The sequence below is a fragment of the Micromys minutus genome, assembly GCF_963924665.1.
Source record: "Micromys minutus genome assembly, chromosome: 2".
Taxonomy (NCBI): Eukaryota; Metazoa; Chordata; class Mammalia; order Rodentia; family Muridae; genus Micromys; species Micromys minutus.
In genome coordinates, this window is record NC_137971.1 from 35,529,615 (window position 1) to 35,546,514 (window position 16,900).

A 16,900-nucleotide genomic window follows, 5' to 3' on the forward strand; every position below is an offset into this window, starting at 1 on the left:
TCAGAAATTCTGGGCAGAAATAATGTGGGGGGGGGGGGGGCAACTGCATAGCAGGCATTGAACATCCTTAAAGATGTGGACTTTAAGGATATTCAGTGCTGTGACCTGTCACCAACTATCTTTCCAGAGAGATCAGCAGTTGGGTTTTAGGCACTGCTCTGTCACCTCCTGTGCTGCCTCTGGGAGTTTCTTCAGGGAAGAATGTGTCTCTTGGGGAGGGATGATGCGTCCTTGGGCAGTAACAACCATTTTAAGATCCCCCAAAGGCTTCCACCCCGATCCCAGGTAGATATTAACCGCTCTCCACCCTCAAAAAAGGGCACACCCCAAACTTCCCTGGTATTAAGGAAGGAACAGAAAAAAAGCAAACTGGAGAGAGACAGAGAGAAAAGAGGTCCTTGCTGATTCTTCTCTTCCTGTGTAAGACCAAATGTCGGGGCACGAGAGGGGAATGTCTCAGCGGACACACAGACGCAGCACAAGAAACACAGCCACGGTGAGGAGAGACCTCCATGCATGCTGCCACGCCACCGAGGTGCGGCTCAGATGTAAACGGGCTGCTCCTGGGCTGTCAGCAGTCTGTACATGGCTGCTGGCATCGTCTTCATGTGGATCTGAGGGTAGAAAGCCATGTTAGCTGGGCCTGGGAGTGAGGCCTCAGGAATAGTGCCCCTCACTATACACAGTTTCCAAGACTGCCCACCCCTGACCCCTGGACGTGGTCTTGGAAGATCCGAAGCTCACAGGCTTTCTAGAAAGTTTTGGTGACTCTAAGTGATAAGAAGATATGGGTAAGGCTTAGTTTTCCAGTTAAAGGCTCCAGCTTTTTACAGCACTTTGAAAAATAAAGAAGGGACCACCGGGAGGACTCTGGCTTCTGCCGGCCTGCTTCCCTTTCTTGGCAATGCGGAAAGGCCAGCCCATCTAAAACTGCTCAGCTGCTAAAGCAAGAAAGACACTCTAGAGATATAGGTAGGACTGGATGTGAGCCCATGCCAGTGCTGGGGGATACTGGCTTGGGGGGTCTTGAATCTAAGTTTTGTCTTCTAAGCACACTGGGTGGGGTCAGTTGGGGAGAAGGAGAGGATCTGGGGAGCCACAGAGAGTGGTAACACAACTTGAGCATTGAAGAGGTAGTAGGGAAGGATTATATCAGCTGAGCCAAGGGGGTGCTCACTAAGGAACATCCAGGGTTAGGGTTAGAGGAGGCTTTAGAAGGTTCCCAGCAAGGCTAGCATGGCACCAGGGACACACACGGTACCTCAACCCTGTTCGGCCCCAGGCTTTATTCCTACCTCCCCAACAGCATTGGAGAGGATGTGGACGATCTTCTCGTGTGGTGTGGCTACGACACTCTGGCCATTGATTTCAATGATCCGATGTCCCACGCGGACGCCTCCTCTCTCAGCTATCCCTCCTCTCATGAGGCTGCAGATCTACCAGAGACAAACGTCAGGTCACACCTAATGGGCAGTGCCCCACCTTAGAACCACGTCAGGGTGGGAGACTATCTTCCCAGGAACCCTGGTGACTTAGCCTGAACACCCCTGAGAAGCTGACTCGGCAGGGCTTGGGCCATGTAAATCTCGCAGGTTCTTCTTCTGAGCAATGAATTCTGTGGTCTGGTAGGGAGCCCAGTGGTTGAATGTTTAACTAGCGTGACAGATCCTGTGTCTGATCCCTAGAACCATATTCAGTGGCAGCAAAAGTAGCTTCTGTAGGCCCAGCTGACTGCCTGTGTACCAGCTTTGCACAGGGGACATGGCAGGTGTGACCTCACTAGTATCCTGAACTCTGACCACTTTCTATCCTTGCTGGCCCTGTCAGCTGGTGGCCAGTGCTTCAGTTGGCTTTCTATAGTCGCAAGCAGGCTTACCCGTGGAACTGTTTGATGCTGGTAGCTTGTATTTGGGGATCACTATTGTGTGATCCAAAGAGGCACTGGAAACCTACTCTGTTCCACCGTGTGGCTCCAGGAGAGCAGCACTTGTTGTTCTTCTTGACTTGGTGGTCCCTGGCTAAACTCACTTCCTACTGGAATGAAACTGGATGGCACAGCCAGCCAGTGCAGAGGGTTGGGCCGTGACCGCTGGTGAATGAGACTTCCAGCACCGCAGGCTGACCGACTCCTACCTTACACACCCAGCAAGAGTGTGTGCTGTGTGTGAACTCAGTAAGGCTGACTTTGCATTACAGACTGTGCCTTTATGCAGAAGTTGACACAGACAAGGCCTGCAGCAAGGGAGTTTAGCGGTTCTGCAGTAAGTGGGTCTTTCCAGCTCCTGGTGGTTCTCAGGTCAAAACTTTCCACACTGGAGACAAGACCAAGGGTCTAGGCCAGGGCTGCAGTTCATTGGTAGAATGTTTGCCTGGCACACACCATCCCCAAACGAACAAAATCTCAAGAGCTAGTCAACTTAAAACTGAAAACCCCCAAACCTCTTTACTGAGTGAAAAGGTGAAGGGAAAGGACCAGCCAGAAAAACATTCAATATCTCTCCATTTCCATTTGCCACTGTATTTTGGAAAAGGGTGTGTGGTGTGACTTGTACTTACAATTCCATTCTGCACGCTGAATCCCAGCTGGTAGCGAAGGTCCGGCCTCCTAATTAGCACTGTGGTCACTGGGGGGCACCGCACGATGTTCAGCTTTACACGGGACTGGTTCTTTAAGCCCTTGAACATGAATAAAGTACAGTGAAGATGCTGACCACTGAGTCAGGCAGAGTAAATAAAAGCAAATGATGCCCAACCCAGAGGCAGCACCCAGACCTGCAGTCTTCTGAAGACCTCGCTGCCACCTGCCGGCTGTATGTGCCTGAGCTGGCGCTGTCCCCATGAGGCTACTCTATCAGGTCTATATAGCTTTTCCTAAATGCCTGTCTATGCTGAAACAGCCATTTAGGCTTCAAACCGCAGATGCCCAAACACCAAAGCCTATAGTCCCGTGAAGCGTGGCGGTCCAGGCTTTCCCCACATGCAGATTATGTTTTTTCCTTGGGCACCTACTCTTTGTTCATCTAAAAGTCACATACTGAGAAATGGGTACTAGAAGGAATAAGATTCTCTAGGTCTCCTGGAACTGGGGAGGGGGAGGGGATCAGAGGCTAAGAGATGACACGCAGAAAGTATCAGAACTAGGATGGGGGCCAAGGTAGCTTGAGTCTTACTACATCCATTTACCCCCCCCCCCCCAAGACCACACACTGTAAGATCAGGAATTTGTGGAAAACCAGAGCTGAGAGTGACAGAATCTGACCAAAGGGATTGTGGGCCTTCACACAAAGCCACCTGTTTAAATGCACAGCTATTTATGTGTGGTTATGTGTGCTCGGACAACTCAGAAGACCGGAGAGAATCCACTGAAACAAATGAGAATAAAGCTATTTTCCCAGTGTTACCTAAAGATTTCACATTCCTTTTGAACTTATTCAAGATGCCTGTTGGGTCCCTCAGCAAAATAACTTCAAGACTGGAGAAAATGTGCTCCCACACAAGGCCTAGGAAATGGCGGTCTGAAATAACCAGGGCATGATCTGCTCAGGTATTCCTAATCAGCTTTTCAAGTTGGGTCCTGTTAACTTAGATTTCCTACCTGCCATTTTGTTGGAGGTGCCAATTAAAGAAGTGGTCATTCTGTCCCCATGACAACAGTGACTGATGCAGCAAATTAAGAAACACAGTGAGAAGGGAAGAAGCAAGAGCGGTCTCTATAGCAACAAGGGCAGGAGGACCAGAAAGCTGGGCGCTAGGCTGGAAAAGAACAGACATCTAGAGAGCAGGACTTGGAGGCAATGGTGTGAACAGAGACAGAGACTAGCATGCTTTGCCTACCAGAGTCTGTGCTGCAGGAATAAATTACACCTGAAAAGGTAAGAGCTAGGCACAAGAGAATGTAGAGGGTTTCTGAAACTAGGAACATTCTACTTCCTGTACTGGGGGGAGGGGGCAGGCAATTAGCATTGAAGTGGTAAGACTCAGAACACATAGCTTTAGATGCCTGTTCCTCGGAGTGCAGGCCAGAAGACTCCCTGAAAAGCAGAGCCCTACTCAAGACTTGTCAGAACATAGCATCTTAACAGCATCCCTGGGCATCCCTGTGTGAGAGAGGCAGAGACTGATCAACATGCTGGGTGGAGAACTACAAAGTACACTGGAACCTACTGACATGAGCAGCACTGTAGCTCTGAAGCACGGACATTCCCCGGCAGTAGCTGAGGGGCTTAGGGTTGGGCAGTGTAAGCATCTGTCTTGGTCCAGGCAAAAAGTGGGTGATGTCTAAGGAACTATGAAAAACGGCACTAAACCTACAGAGTGTGTCTTCATTGAGTATCCTGGTTTCCGGCAGATTGTGACAAATGTTCTGCAGCTAAGTTGAGCCATGGGTAGGCTATATGTTTTTTCAGCTCAACAGAGCTGAGGATCTTGGGGCACCGAGTACCTAGCAGTCTCTAACTGGCCCTGCCTGCTGTACCCATCTCTGAGAGGGACGCCATGCTGGATCAGCTGTCTCATCCCTTGTCAACAGTCTGCTCTTCCATCACCACGTGACATTTGCATCTTTTGAGTCCATGGTAACTCCATTTACAGACATCAAGGTTCATCTCCTCAAACAAACTTTCCCTCCTCCCCCACACCCCATGAAGCTTGAGGACTACTCTTTGCACTTGAGTTTTGCTTTCACCTTGATTGAGTTGGTGATCTGTGGACAGAGCAGAGTCCCTAAGCGGTAGACAAGGGGGCCAGCTTGACCACATGGACACAATGACCTTCATCTTGTCTGTGTCATTTAGAGGGCAACGGGGACAGGTAAAGAGGAGAGTTGGGGTCCAATAAATGGCCACCTGGGGGCCCTAAGCCTTTGGAATTTCTGGCGAGGGGTAGCTTATGGGAAGGCCAGGTTCTGACACAGGGCTGGGAGTCATCAGAAATTTTTGCTTCTCAGACTCCGGTCCATCCCTATCTTTACTCAAGTTCCCTCTGCTGTCCCGCCCCCACTCCCATCACAGTGAAATATCACATACTTGGTAGCTTCTACTAGTTACACAGGCCAGAAATCTGAGATTAGGGTGCTGGTGACCAGGTGATGATGAGGGGTCTCCTCTGGGCTGCAGACTGCTGGCTTCTTGTTGCTTCCACAGGAAGGAAGAGAGGCCTGTAGCATCCCTTGCATAAAGGCACTGATCCATCTCATCATGGATTAGGTCCCTTAGGACCTAATCACCCCCAACCCCAACTCCTGGGGTTAGGGCCTCAACCTATAATGCCCTCAGTCTATAATACCCCTCCGTCCAACACATCTTATTTCCAGACCTAGTTCAACTCCCAGTAAAGTCACCCTCACCAACTTCACTCACCACTTTCTCTCTCACCTCTGAATTCTGCACTCCACACACAGGTCCTTAAGACTGGCTCTATCAACAGCAGGGGCTGACCTCTGCCCTGTAGGATGTGTCTGTAGTAACTTTTACACGGTGGGACAGCCAAGATGGTCTCCAGTCTTCTGGGACATGCATTATTACCTCTGGCTGACACCCTCCTTGGATAGTGCTGTCTTGGTGGGCAGACTGCTCACTGGTGAGTGATCTGTCTGTACCAAGGGCCAGCTATGTAACCATTGTTCTGTGCCTCAGTGTCTACTTGTGCAATAGGTGACCACGGTACCTGCTACACAGAAGTTCATGAGCAACTCAGAGCCATGAGTTCTATGAGCTAATCTACAACCACCCTCTGGTCAATGTTCAGTCACTGCCCTTGACTTCTGTAACTGTGGGGCCATCTCTTCTTGCTAGGCCTAGCTTCTGGGTGAGGTCCTGCTCACTGTCTGGGCCACACAACCCTCGGAAGTTCTCACATGCACACACAAGTAATTTGTTCACAGGAGAGAGGGGAGGGAGCAGGCCAATGGGCAGTGATCCTGCCTTTCAGAAAAGGTCACCATGACAACACCAGATCAAACCTTGCAGGTCAGGCTAAGATCTTCCCCTTGACTCAGTGCCAGCCCATTGTCCATCAATTCAGGCAGACACTTCTAAACATCCCTGTCCTTCCTGATATAACCTGGGTCATAACCCTTTCAGAGTCAACTTAAACGCTGTCCCATAAATGTTCCCTTGTCTAAACGCTTGGCATCCTTTACCTCTCTGTTGTTATGTACCCTGACAGCAACATGATTATCTTCCACATGTATGGCTTCTGCATGTTTCAGTTCAGCATCCAACAAAGGTCCCATTAAACATATCTGAGCAAATCTCTGCATTAAGCAGACTCTGATCTCATCATCTTAGTCAACCTCAGCAATCCTGTAAGACAATACTGAAAGATTCCTATTACCTGGAGACACCATAGGCATCCTAACGTCACAGTACCATTCCCTCCTCATGTCTGTGGTGGTGTCTCTGTAGACTCCTCACACTAAAAACTTCTATGCGTAAAAGCACAGCATGTGTGTATGCATAGGCATGTATGTACAAAGTATTTAATTGAGGTTATGCTATTAGCAATATAAATATTCACTATGCTGCATTTCTATCATTATTTTAGGGTGCACTCGTAGTCATTGAAACAGAACATTAATCATAAGGTAGTATGCTGTCTTATGCTGGCAGCCCCTCATGGGTCTTACAATTATTGCCACGGTTTTTTCAAGAGGCCGTGTTAGGTGACTGACCTAAATTTGTGTGGATACTCTGTGATGTTTGGGAAATGACAAAATTGACTAATGACATCTCTCAGAACTAATTTCTCCACACGTGGCTATATACTAAGTGGCAAGTCTACCCTATGACGGAAGCAGAGACCCTGCCCCGTGTGCTCACCTGCACCTAGATCCTCCAATGAGGGGCTGACTTGTGCAGATTTCCTTTGCCACTGAATGTCTGCTGTGCAGGTTTATTCTCCTTCCAGCATTGTGTTCTCTCTGAAACCCCTTGGACCAAGGAAAGCTGGGCACCTCAGCCTACTTCTTGCTGGGTATAGGTTATTGCCAATACTGGTCACACAAGCAGCAAGTATCAACATTCTCTAAAGACTAAATACACAGAGGCTAAGAAGAGAATCCAGCTCTCCCCTCAAGTGGCCACGTTCAATTTCTCTTTAACGCTTCTCTATGCTGATGGCTTCGGTGAAGGTCGAAGGAAAATGAACCTGGAGATTAGAGTGGGGTTTCTCCCTGTGGCGTTCAGGCGGTGGCTAGGGGAAGGTTAACGGGCACCAGTGTTCTCTGAAGAGCTGACACATTTCCATGAGCTGTAAAGGGTGGTAAATCATGTGCAGCTGCTTTGTGGTAATGGACTATCTGGATTAGAGAGCTGGGGGAAATCCTGCTGGGGCTGAACCTGGAAATGTGGGAGGAACTGAGTTAAGGGACGAGTGAGGCCTGAGGTGGGCATTAGTGTTATATATGCTGCTTATATCACACATCACATACGTGTGACTCGATTGTTGGCTACCTAGGGTGTGAGTCCATGCCGTTTGTACTTGGTTCTTGCCCCTGCCTATGCTTACACATGGATTTCGAGGACTGAGTGGCAGTCACATTTCACATCATTTTAGGTCTATGGCTGAAAGGGTTTTCTCGTGCCTAGTACCTTAATGATGCTCTGGCAGGTGGAGAGAGGCAGGCCCACCAGGCTGGTGCCGTTAATGGACATGATCTGGTCCCCAATATTCAGCTTCCCTGACTTCTCTGCCGGGCCTCCGTGCATCATGTTGGCAATGATCACGGTTGGTAGAATGGATCCCCAGCCAGACTCCACAATCACAACTCCCAGGATTTCTCCTTTCTGTTTCTCTATGAAGACCTGAAAGGAGAAGAAAAAGTGGAAATCTCAAATCAGCAGCCACATGAGAGGTCCTGGAGCCGGTCCCCCTGCCTGTGTGGGGAAAACAAGAGACACTTCTTTGGGGCTGTTGGGGCTGCCAATCTAGGTTTCTGTCTTTTCTATATTCCATGGCATTGGGAGTCTGCAAGAAACCACTTCATCCAAACCCATCTAGACCCGGAACTTCACCCTCATTTCATATGACCAATATGGCCTCACATGCAAATACAAGGGGCAGCAGGGTTTTCTGTTTTCCTTTAAAAGTGTTAGTTGTCTTTAGTAGTGAAAGCTTCCATGGCCTTAATCCACATGGCTCTTGGATGCTATGTACAGGTTTTCCCGTTCCACAGTGTGCTGTACTTTGTTTTTAGTACTGAACATTTTTGAGTGAAAAACAAACTCATGGGACACCTGTCTGCATAGAAGAAGGTGAGGAGAGAGTGATGCTGAGGAGAGAGTGATGCTGAGGGGAGAGTGTTTCTGAGGGGAGAGTGGTGCTGAGGGGAGAGTGGTGCTGAAGGGAGAGTGATGCTGAGGGGAGAGTGATGCTGAAGAGAGAGTGATGCTGAGGGGAGAGTGATGCTGAAGAGAGAGTGATGCTGAGGGGAAAGTGATGCTGAAGAGAGAGTGATGCTGAGGGGAGAGTGATGCTGAAGAGAGAGTGATGCTGAAGGGAGAGTGATGCTGAGGGGAGAGTGATGTTGAGGGGAGAGTGTTGCTGAGGGGAGAGTGATGCTGAGGGGAGAGTGATGCTGAAGAGAGAGTGATACTGAGGGGACAGTGATGTTGAAGGGAGAGAGTGATGCTGAGGGGAGAGTGATGCTGAAGAGAGAGTGATGCTGAGGGGAGAGTGATGCTGAAGAGAGAGTGATGCTGAGGGGAGAGTGATGCTGAAGAGAGAGTGATGCTGAAGGGAGAGTGATGCTGAGGGGAGAGTGATGTTGAGGGGAGAGTGTTGCTGAGGGGAGAGTGATGCTGAGGGGAGAGTGATGCTGAAGAGAGAGTGATACTGAGGGGACAGTGATGTTGAAGGGAGAGAGTGATGCTGAGGGGAGAGTGGTGCTGAGGGGAGAGTGATGCTGAAGAGAGAGTGATGCTGAGGGGAGAGTGATGCTGAAGAGAGAGTGATGCTGAGGGGAGAGTGATGCTGAAGAGAGAGTGATGCTGAAGGGAGAGTGATGCTGAGGGGAGAGTGATGTTGAGGGGAGAGTGTTGCTGAGGGGAGAGTGATGCTGAGGGAAGAGTGATACTGAAGGGAGAGTGATGCTGAGGGGAGAGTGATGCTGAGGGGAGAGTGATGCTGAGGGGAGAGTGATGCTGAGGGGAGAGTGATGCTGAGGGGAGAGTGATGCTGAGGGGAGAGTGATGCTGAGGGGAGAGTGATGCTGAAGAGAGAGTGATGCTGAGGGGAGAGTGATGCTGAAGAGAGAGTGATGCTGAGGGGAGAGTGATGCTGAAGAGAGAGTGATGCTGAAGGGAGAGTGATGCTGAGGGGAGAGTGATGTTGAGGGGAGAGTGTTGCTGAGGGGAGAGTGATGCTGAGGGAAGAGTGATACTGAAGGGAGAGTGATGCTGAGGGGAGAGTGATGTTGAGGGGAGAGTGTTGCTGAGGGGAGAGTGATGCTGAGGGGAGAGTGATGCTGAAGAGAGAGTGATACTGAGGGGACAGTGATGTTGAAGGGAGAGAGTGATGCTGAGGGGAGAGTGGTGCTGAGGGGAGAGTGATGCTGAAGAGAGAGTGATGCTGAGGGGAGAGTGATGCTGAAGAGAGAGTGATGCTGAGGGGAGAGTGATGCTGAAGAGAGAGTGATGCTGAAGGGAGAGTGATGCTGAGGGGAGAGTGATGTTGAGGGGAGAGTGTTGCTGAGGGGAGAGTGATGCTGAGGGAAGAGTGATACTGAAGGGAGAGTGATGCTGAGGGGAGAGTGATGCTGAGGGGAGAGTGATGCTGAGGGGAGAGTGATGCTGAGGGGAGAGTGATGCTGAGGGGAGAGTGATGCTGAGGGGAGAGTGATGCTGAGGGGAGAGTGATGCTGAGGGGAGAGTGATGCTGAGGGGAGAGTGATGCTGAGGAGAGAGTGATGCTGAGGGGAGAGTGATGCTGAGGGGAGAGTGATTCTGAGGGGATAGTGATGCTAAAGGGAGAGTGGTGCTGAGGGGAGAGTGATGCTGAGGGGAGAGTGATGTTGAGGGGGAGAGAATGATGCTGAGGAGAGAGTGATGCTGAAAGGGGGAGTGATGTTAAGGGGAGAGTGATGTTGAGGGGAGAGTGGTGTTGAGGGAAGAGTGATGTTGAGGGGAGAGTGGTGCTGAGGGGATAGTGATGCTGAGGGGAGAGAATGATGCTGAGGGGACAGTGATATTGAGAGGAGAGTGATGTTGAGGGAAGAGTGATGTTGAAGGGAGAGTGATGCTGAGGGGAGAGTGATACTGAGGGGAGAGAATGATGCTGAGGGGACAGTGATATTGAGAGGACAGTGATATTGAGAGGAGAGTGATATTGAGGGAAGAGTGGTGCTGAGGGGAGAGTGATGCTGAAGGGAGAGTGATGTTGAAGGGAGAGAGTGATGTTGAGGGGAGAGTGGCACTGGGGGGAGAGTGATGCTGAGGGAACAGTGATGTTGAAGGGAGAGAGGATGCTGAGGGGAGAGTGGTGCTGAGGGGAGAGTGATGCTGAGGGGAGAGTGATGCTGAGGGGAGAGTGGTGCTGAGGCGAGAGTGATGCTGAGGGGAGAGTGATGCTGAGGGGAGAGTGGTGCTGAGGCTGCCATGACCTGAGCTGCCTCTGTTCTGCCAAGAGCCGCTGCCTTTCATCAGTGTTAGAGCTGGCAAGTCACTGAGCACTTTCAGTGCCCTTACCTAGGCTGTGGGCATTGTAAGGACAGTGTCAGGTCATGCATTCACATCTATAGAACTCTCTCAAAACTTGACTCACAGGGCAGCGTATCATCTATACCCATTTTTGACAGGACTTAATTAGAGGTCCTCTGGGAAGAGCCAGAGATGGGCATGAGAACCACAAGGTGTCCTGTGAACCCCAGGACTTCAGCCTCTGCTTCCATGGCAGGGCTGCCTCACCCTCTAGGGCCCTGCCCAGCTGGCTCAGCTTGGGAACAAGTCCTGGGAGGTACCTACATCTTTGCAGTTTTCTGACTTGGAGAAGTGGATCAGATCATCGTTGTACATGTCCTGGGTGTTGAGCAGGTCGCTGTATTCCTTCTGGCTGAGGTCTTCCGGGTTAATCCCGTTGGCCCTGAGGAATTCCTGGTACGCAACACTGAACGCCTGTCCTATGGACTGAGCAATCAGCTGGGCCTAGAGCAGCAGCACAGGGGAAGACAGTAGTGAGTGGGGGAACTCCTTGCACACCCACCCTGGACAATTCCTGGTGGTGTTTGAGGGTTCTAAATAGCAGGTCAGTCAGTCAGTCTGCATCAGGGTACTAGAGCCTACCACGAGCTATCTGAAAAAAAACAATCAGTATGTTTTTTATTATGACTGTGCCCGTAAGGGAGTCATTGATACTCAGTAGACAGGAATCCAAGATGCAAGACAATCTACTCTATGCAGGACAGTCACATGTGATGACAAGTCATTCTGCATCCTATGCAATTTTTGGACATCCCACTAGACATTTATATTATATGTAACACTTGGTTTTGATCACTGTGCCCACAACTGGATTCTAGCTTATGTTTAAACACAAAGACTTGCCGGGAGGCCCTGGCTACACTCTATACTCCAAGAATAATATTATGCAAAGTCAAGGTCCTTGGAGATTTTGTAAGTTTGATGTCTTTCAAAGCCACCCACATCGTTTGTGGTCTCGGCCTCTGAGTTGTTAATGATCACATCCCTGTCTGTATGCACCGTGGTGCACGGAGATTCTGCTTGCGTGGATAGCCATGGATGCTTGCTTGGCCCTCAATTTAAAATGTCAAGTAGAAATTATCCACAGTACCACATCAAATACATTATTATTCTCACAGCCAAACTTAGGAAATAGGTGTGAATATCTGGCTACTTCATGATGCTTTTTGGAATGGCTGGGCCCTGGCATTATACAATGTATCATGATTTTTATCTTAACCTCCTTTTCTTTATTTATGGCTATAAATTAGTTTGTCGAGAAAAGGGCATTGGAGAGATGGCTCAGCGGTTAAGAGGTCTGGGTCTGGTGGCTGATGTTCCTGTCCCTGGGCTGGGGGGGTTTAGGGTCACTGGCTATGGCAACATGACATCTCTGCTCTCCCCCACAGTTCCTCTGTGGTCACTCTGGGGCCCGTGAAGACTTGCTTAGACCGGCAATCTGGGTCTCCCTCTTTCAAAGCCTGTTGGCAGCAGAGCCACTCTTCCTTCCTAAGCAAACTCAGCATTCCCCTGCCTCAGGGCTTTTGCATTTGCTAGTTCCTAGTCTCTTTCTACTCAGCTCTCTGTTCTAATGTTACCTCCTTGGGAAAAAGATAAGGCTATGCTGACCAATCCTAGTCCCGCCCTTTCTGTACTGACCCTATTTTACATTTCAGTAAAGCACTCTGCATGTCTCATTATTAAGCTCATTTATCTTTTTATTTTCTACTCCCTTTCAACTTGTATGAAGAGTAACTCCTGTGCTTCATTTAGCCTTATATCTGCAGATCTAGAACAGTGCCTGCCACACATTTGGTACTCAGAAAGTATGTTTAATGTATGACAAGCCAGACTGATTCGGGTTCTGATATACTGGCTACTTAGTGGCTATCAGGTCACCCAGAGGAGGGTTGGGGAAGCCAGCCTTACGTCCTCGGACTCAAAGACATGGCAGATCATCTTGTACTGTCTTTTTCCATCCTGGGATGGGTGAGAGGCCTCCACATTCTCCTGGGAGTTGGAGCGGGGCATCCGCCTGCGGGCCATCAGCACGACGATGTTCCCAATGTCTGCGATGTAGGAAATGGTCCTCAGAGGGTGGTCCATCATAGGCTCCTAGAGGTGAAGGGCAGAGCAGGTGAGTCTGCACACTGAACCTTAGAACTTACCAGATGGGGCTTTAAGAATGAAGGTGACCTTTGAGTTTTGCTGGAACCTGGTGTGGGGGATGGATGAAGCTCTGACTGAATGTGCACCATGGACATGAACACAGTTATATCAAGGATCCCAATGTCTCAGACCCATGGGGATGGCTAAACTTTTCCCTGGTCCATGTGTAGATGAAAAAAAATGTAGACCCCAGCTTTGTCCTTCCCTGTGTTTATAGTCTGAGACTGCTCTCCTAAAGAGACATCCTACTGAGATCAGCCAAACCTGCCTCCTTGGTTCAGAGGTATAAAATAAACACACTGTTATATAAAATAAACAGCAGTTTCAAGGCCAGTGTCAGTACACCTCCATCAGAGCACATGTACTACCAGATCCTGGCAACTCTCTGAGTCTGTCCTTTCTTCATTCCCTCACCACCCCTGTCAGTTTCTAGGACCCAGAATGCAAGTTGTGGCACCCCAAGACCCTGGGGATAGGCACTTTACAGGCAGGGAATCTGTCAGAATTCCATGGGCCTTCACCCCTGAGAAAAGTGGCAACAATCTGGTACCTGTGTATCTGCATTCAATACTTTGATCCTCTGGGTAGATATGAAGAGGTCCACCTCAGTCATTGGCTGAGATTCGCCTTCAGGAGCCTGAGAAGAAAGTGCACCAAGAAGAAGTTTTACTATATTATCTTAAGCCAGAGGCATGGGAAAGGTTAGCTCACACACTGGGTTACCAAGACACAGTCACCAGAACGGCAACACCGGGTTAAACTGCCAAAGCACTACAGGGAGGATGGACATGTGGGCCAGAGTTAGCATCTCTGCATTACCGGGGAAATGCAGAGTCCCTTCTGCAGCTTCCCCCAGAGCAGCAGTTGCTGAGGCACGTTTAACTCTGACGTGATGGCAGGTGACCCTTTCGGTAAGGCTTTTGGAGACTGACTCACAGTGAGGACCTTGCAGTGGTCGCTCAGTTTACCCTGCGAGAGCTAATGGAGGACAATGTCTGTAGTCGGTGCGAAGGAAGCCACCGGATGCAGTTCTGGTAAGAGGGTCTTCAAAGTCACACATCACCATAGCACCACAGAAGCAGCTGCCTGTTCCCGCAGCCACCCCACTACAAAAGACCCCCCCCCGCCAATGGCTCACATCCTCAGAGTAAGTTACAAACACCTAGAAGCTTTGCCAGCCCCAAAGTGCAGCCCAGCTCACTGAGCGCTGAACCCTGCACATGTGTGGGTATTAGCGGGTTTTCTTTTCTTTTCTTTTCTTTTTTTTTTTTTTGCATCCAGCAATCTGAGAAATCCTCAAATGGAGTGTAACTGTAATTGAAAAGTCCCAGGTCCCTGCCACATCATTGTTCCTGAATGGCTTGCGGCTTCCACACTAGAGGATTCATTTAGCATCTCCAATCTGCTCCCTGTCGTTCCTCTGACGTGAGATGACCAAATGAGAAACGGAAAATGGCCACTTGAGGCAACTGAGTTTGGAGAGAGGCTGGCTTATGGAGCGACTCAAAACGAAATCGGAACAAAAACTTGCTGGATGCAGAAAACAAAAACACGACATCATAAGAAGGCGAAACATAAAAGAAAACAGACAGGCAAGTGATGAAGTTGTACTGCACCTTCTTCCTGCTTTTGGCTAATTTCTGGGCCGTCTGCTTAGCATGGAACAAACAGAGACAGGAGAATAGTTAGAAAAGAAGTTTCGGACTCAGAGTCAACAGGGGAACGGGCACACTAACACTGCTTAGGGGTATACAGCGCTTGTGGGAGGGCGCACACACCCCACTTTACAGGGAATATTCCTATATAGTGTGAGTGTCAGGGACCGGCACGGAGGGGCTTCTATTGCTTCGCTATCTTTTGAATTTTTAAAGAACCCACTTTGGTTCTGTTATCTTGTGTTTCCCTTCTTACATCACTGACTCCAGCCTGCGTCTTTGTTTCTGCTTTCTTTGGGAGTGATGGGCTGAATCTTCCTTCAGCTGCTTCTGATAAAAGCTGCAGCTATCTAGACGTTTCCTCCTACTGAAGTTCTGGACCCCTGCTTTAGCTGTAGCGCAGCTTCCTGCACTGGCACTATCTTCTGCCACCGCAGACACTTCGGCTGGGATGTCTTTGAACCCCAGATCGCCTAGAGCTGTGTTATTAATTTCACAAATATTTGGAGGTTTTCTAGCTATCTCTTTGGCATTGATTTGGGAATCAATTTTACTGTGGCCCGAGAACATGTTATGTATGATTTCAGTCTTTTTGAAAGGTGGCGAGCCTATGGTGTTGTCTGGCACCAGACTGGCTTGGGTGAGCAGATTATATGAACTGCACAGTCTGCAGTCTCAGTTGTCAGTTAAAATGATTCTTCCATCTTTTTATTGACAAACTGTGCTAAGACCACAAGCTCTTACTGTGGACTTGTCTTTGTATTGGTTTGGTACTATTGGTCTCTGCTTTCTCTGTTTGTAGCCATGTTATAGAATATGTATATGTTTAGGGTAGTATATCTTCCCATTGAATCAATCCTATAATCCCCCCGTTTATCTGTAGCAATAATTTCCTCTTAAATTTCATAAGATGAATATAGTTTGTACCTGACTGAAATGGACTTATTCCTCTTGTTCACTCATAATTAAAAGATAGCAGAGCTCATAAAAACTAGCTGAGATTTCTAAATCCAGATCTCAGCTCTACTGCCCATTATTAGTATGATTTTTAAGCAAGCCTCTTGACATTTCTGCTTTCTCTATGTAACATATGGATTAAGATAGTATCTACCTCACAGGGCTGTTTTAAAAGATAAAGTGAATACATGAAAAAAAAAGTCTTTGAGCAGTACACTGAGCATCATGTCGGTGTCTGCTATATATAATTAAGATGTACAGGTGTAGGATGCAGTTCCACAATTGTGTATATGACATATATGATGTCAATGTGAGTCTGTGGCCAGACCGTGGGCGATGTTATGAAGGCCATGGGTAATGCTGCATCACTGTAATGGATGGGGAGAGCTGGACTATTGTCACTGGTGGGGGTGGTAAAGCTGAGCTGTTGTGAAAGCTACGGTACCAGTGTGGAAGGCTGTGCTGTTGTGATGGGGGTGGCTGGGTAACTTACCTGTAGGAAAAACTTTGCTCTCAGCAGTGCGTCTCTATTTCACTAGTGGTTAAAACGTGTTGCCCGCTGCCTGCGTTATCCCGTTGTGGAGACTGGATGAGTCAGTCATCCAAACACTGCATAGCTAATTACTGATACACCCAGGAAAGAGGGCAACCCCACTCCCACACAGCTTCCCCACCGTTCTTCCCGTGGTGATGAGATGGCTGTGAGCAATCTACTCTGGAAGACTCTGAAGTTAATAAAACACACTCGTGCTTTACTCACTGCAGCACATGCCGGTGGGTGTATCTGTGTCCTGAGAAGGCCCCGAGTGCACATGAGTGAGGGGCGGTCCCTGTTCTGACCCGAGTCAGTTTTCATCTGCCCTGTAACTTCTCTAGGATCTGAAATGCTTCCTGTCTCCCTCTCTTGACATGAAATGGCCCAGGAATTCCTTCCTGTTCCTGTTGGTATCAAAAGTCCAATAAGGTTCTCTAACTCTAGGGAACTGTGTTCTCCCTTCATCAATAATTTCCCTGGATTCCATTTTTTCCCCCAAACTACAGAAAGATGAGGAAGGCAAACTGAGTTTCACGACAGGTGTTCTGACATGGGTTCCATGGGGTTGAAAATATTTATGCAGCAGATTATAGCATTTCGATGTAACATGGACAAGATGCACAGTTCAGAGCCGCAATGAAAGATTGGAAGAGGCCGCTAAAACCTTCCCAAGGCCAAGGATGGCAGTACCCTGGGATCACAGCCGTGTTTCTCCCTCTCACTTGTGGGAGGGCCTCTGCTGCTGGCCTATCTGTTCTTTACCCAGCTTACCTATTGAGCTAAGGCCCTTTGCCAGGACTCCTCTAACAGTTTTGCATGTCACTGTCTAAACTCATAACAACCCTGTGAGGCAGGAATTATAGTAAGACACTCAAGAAGAAGAAAACAGAGCACAGAAAGGCTAGGTAATT

The 16,900-nt window shown here is 48.9% G+C and overlaps 1 protein-coding gene across 1 annotated transcript in view; it reads right to left on the reverse strand.

Annotated features, from left to right (window-relative positions):
- Positions 1 to 542: 542 nt before the first annotated feature.
- Positions 543 to 16,900, reverse strand: part of APBA1 (amyloid beta precursor protein binding family A member 1) — a gene marked incomplete at its 3' end in the record, with an annotated part of 190,187 nt that continues 173,829 nt past the window's right edge. The window contains exons 6-13 of the mRNA XM_080911624.1: positions 14,459 to 14,491; positions 13,393 to 13,479; positions 12,603 to 12,788; positions 10,959 to 11,138; positions 7,590 to 7,802; positions 2,557 to 2,676; positions 1,296 to 1,436; positions 543 to 614 (exon numbers count right to left, since the gene is read on the reverse strand). Of these exons, the coding sequence (XP_080767750.1) occupies positions 543 to 614; positions 1,296 to 1,436; positions 2,557 to 2,676; positions 7,590 to 7,802; positions 10,959 to 11,138; positions 12,603 to 12,788; positions 13,393 to 13,479; positions 14,459 to 14,491 (1,032 nt within the window). The remainder of the gene's footprint in view (positions 615 to 1,295; positions 1,437 to 2,556; positions 2,677 to 7,589; positions 7,803 to 10,958; positions 11,139 to 12,602; positions 12,789 to 13,392; positions 13,480 to 14,458; positions 14,492 to 16,900) is intronic.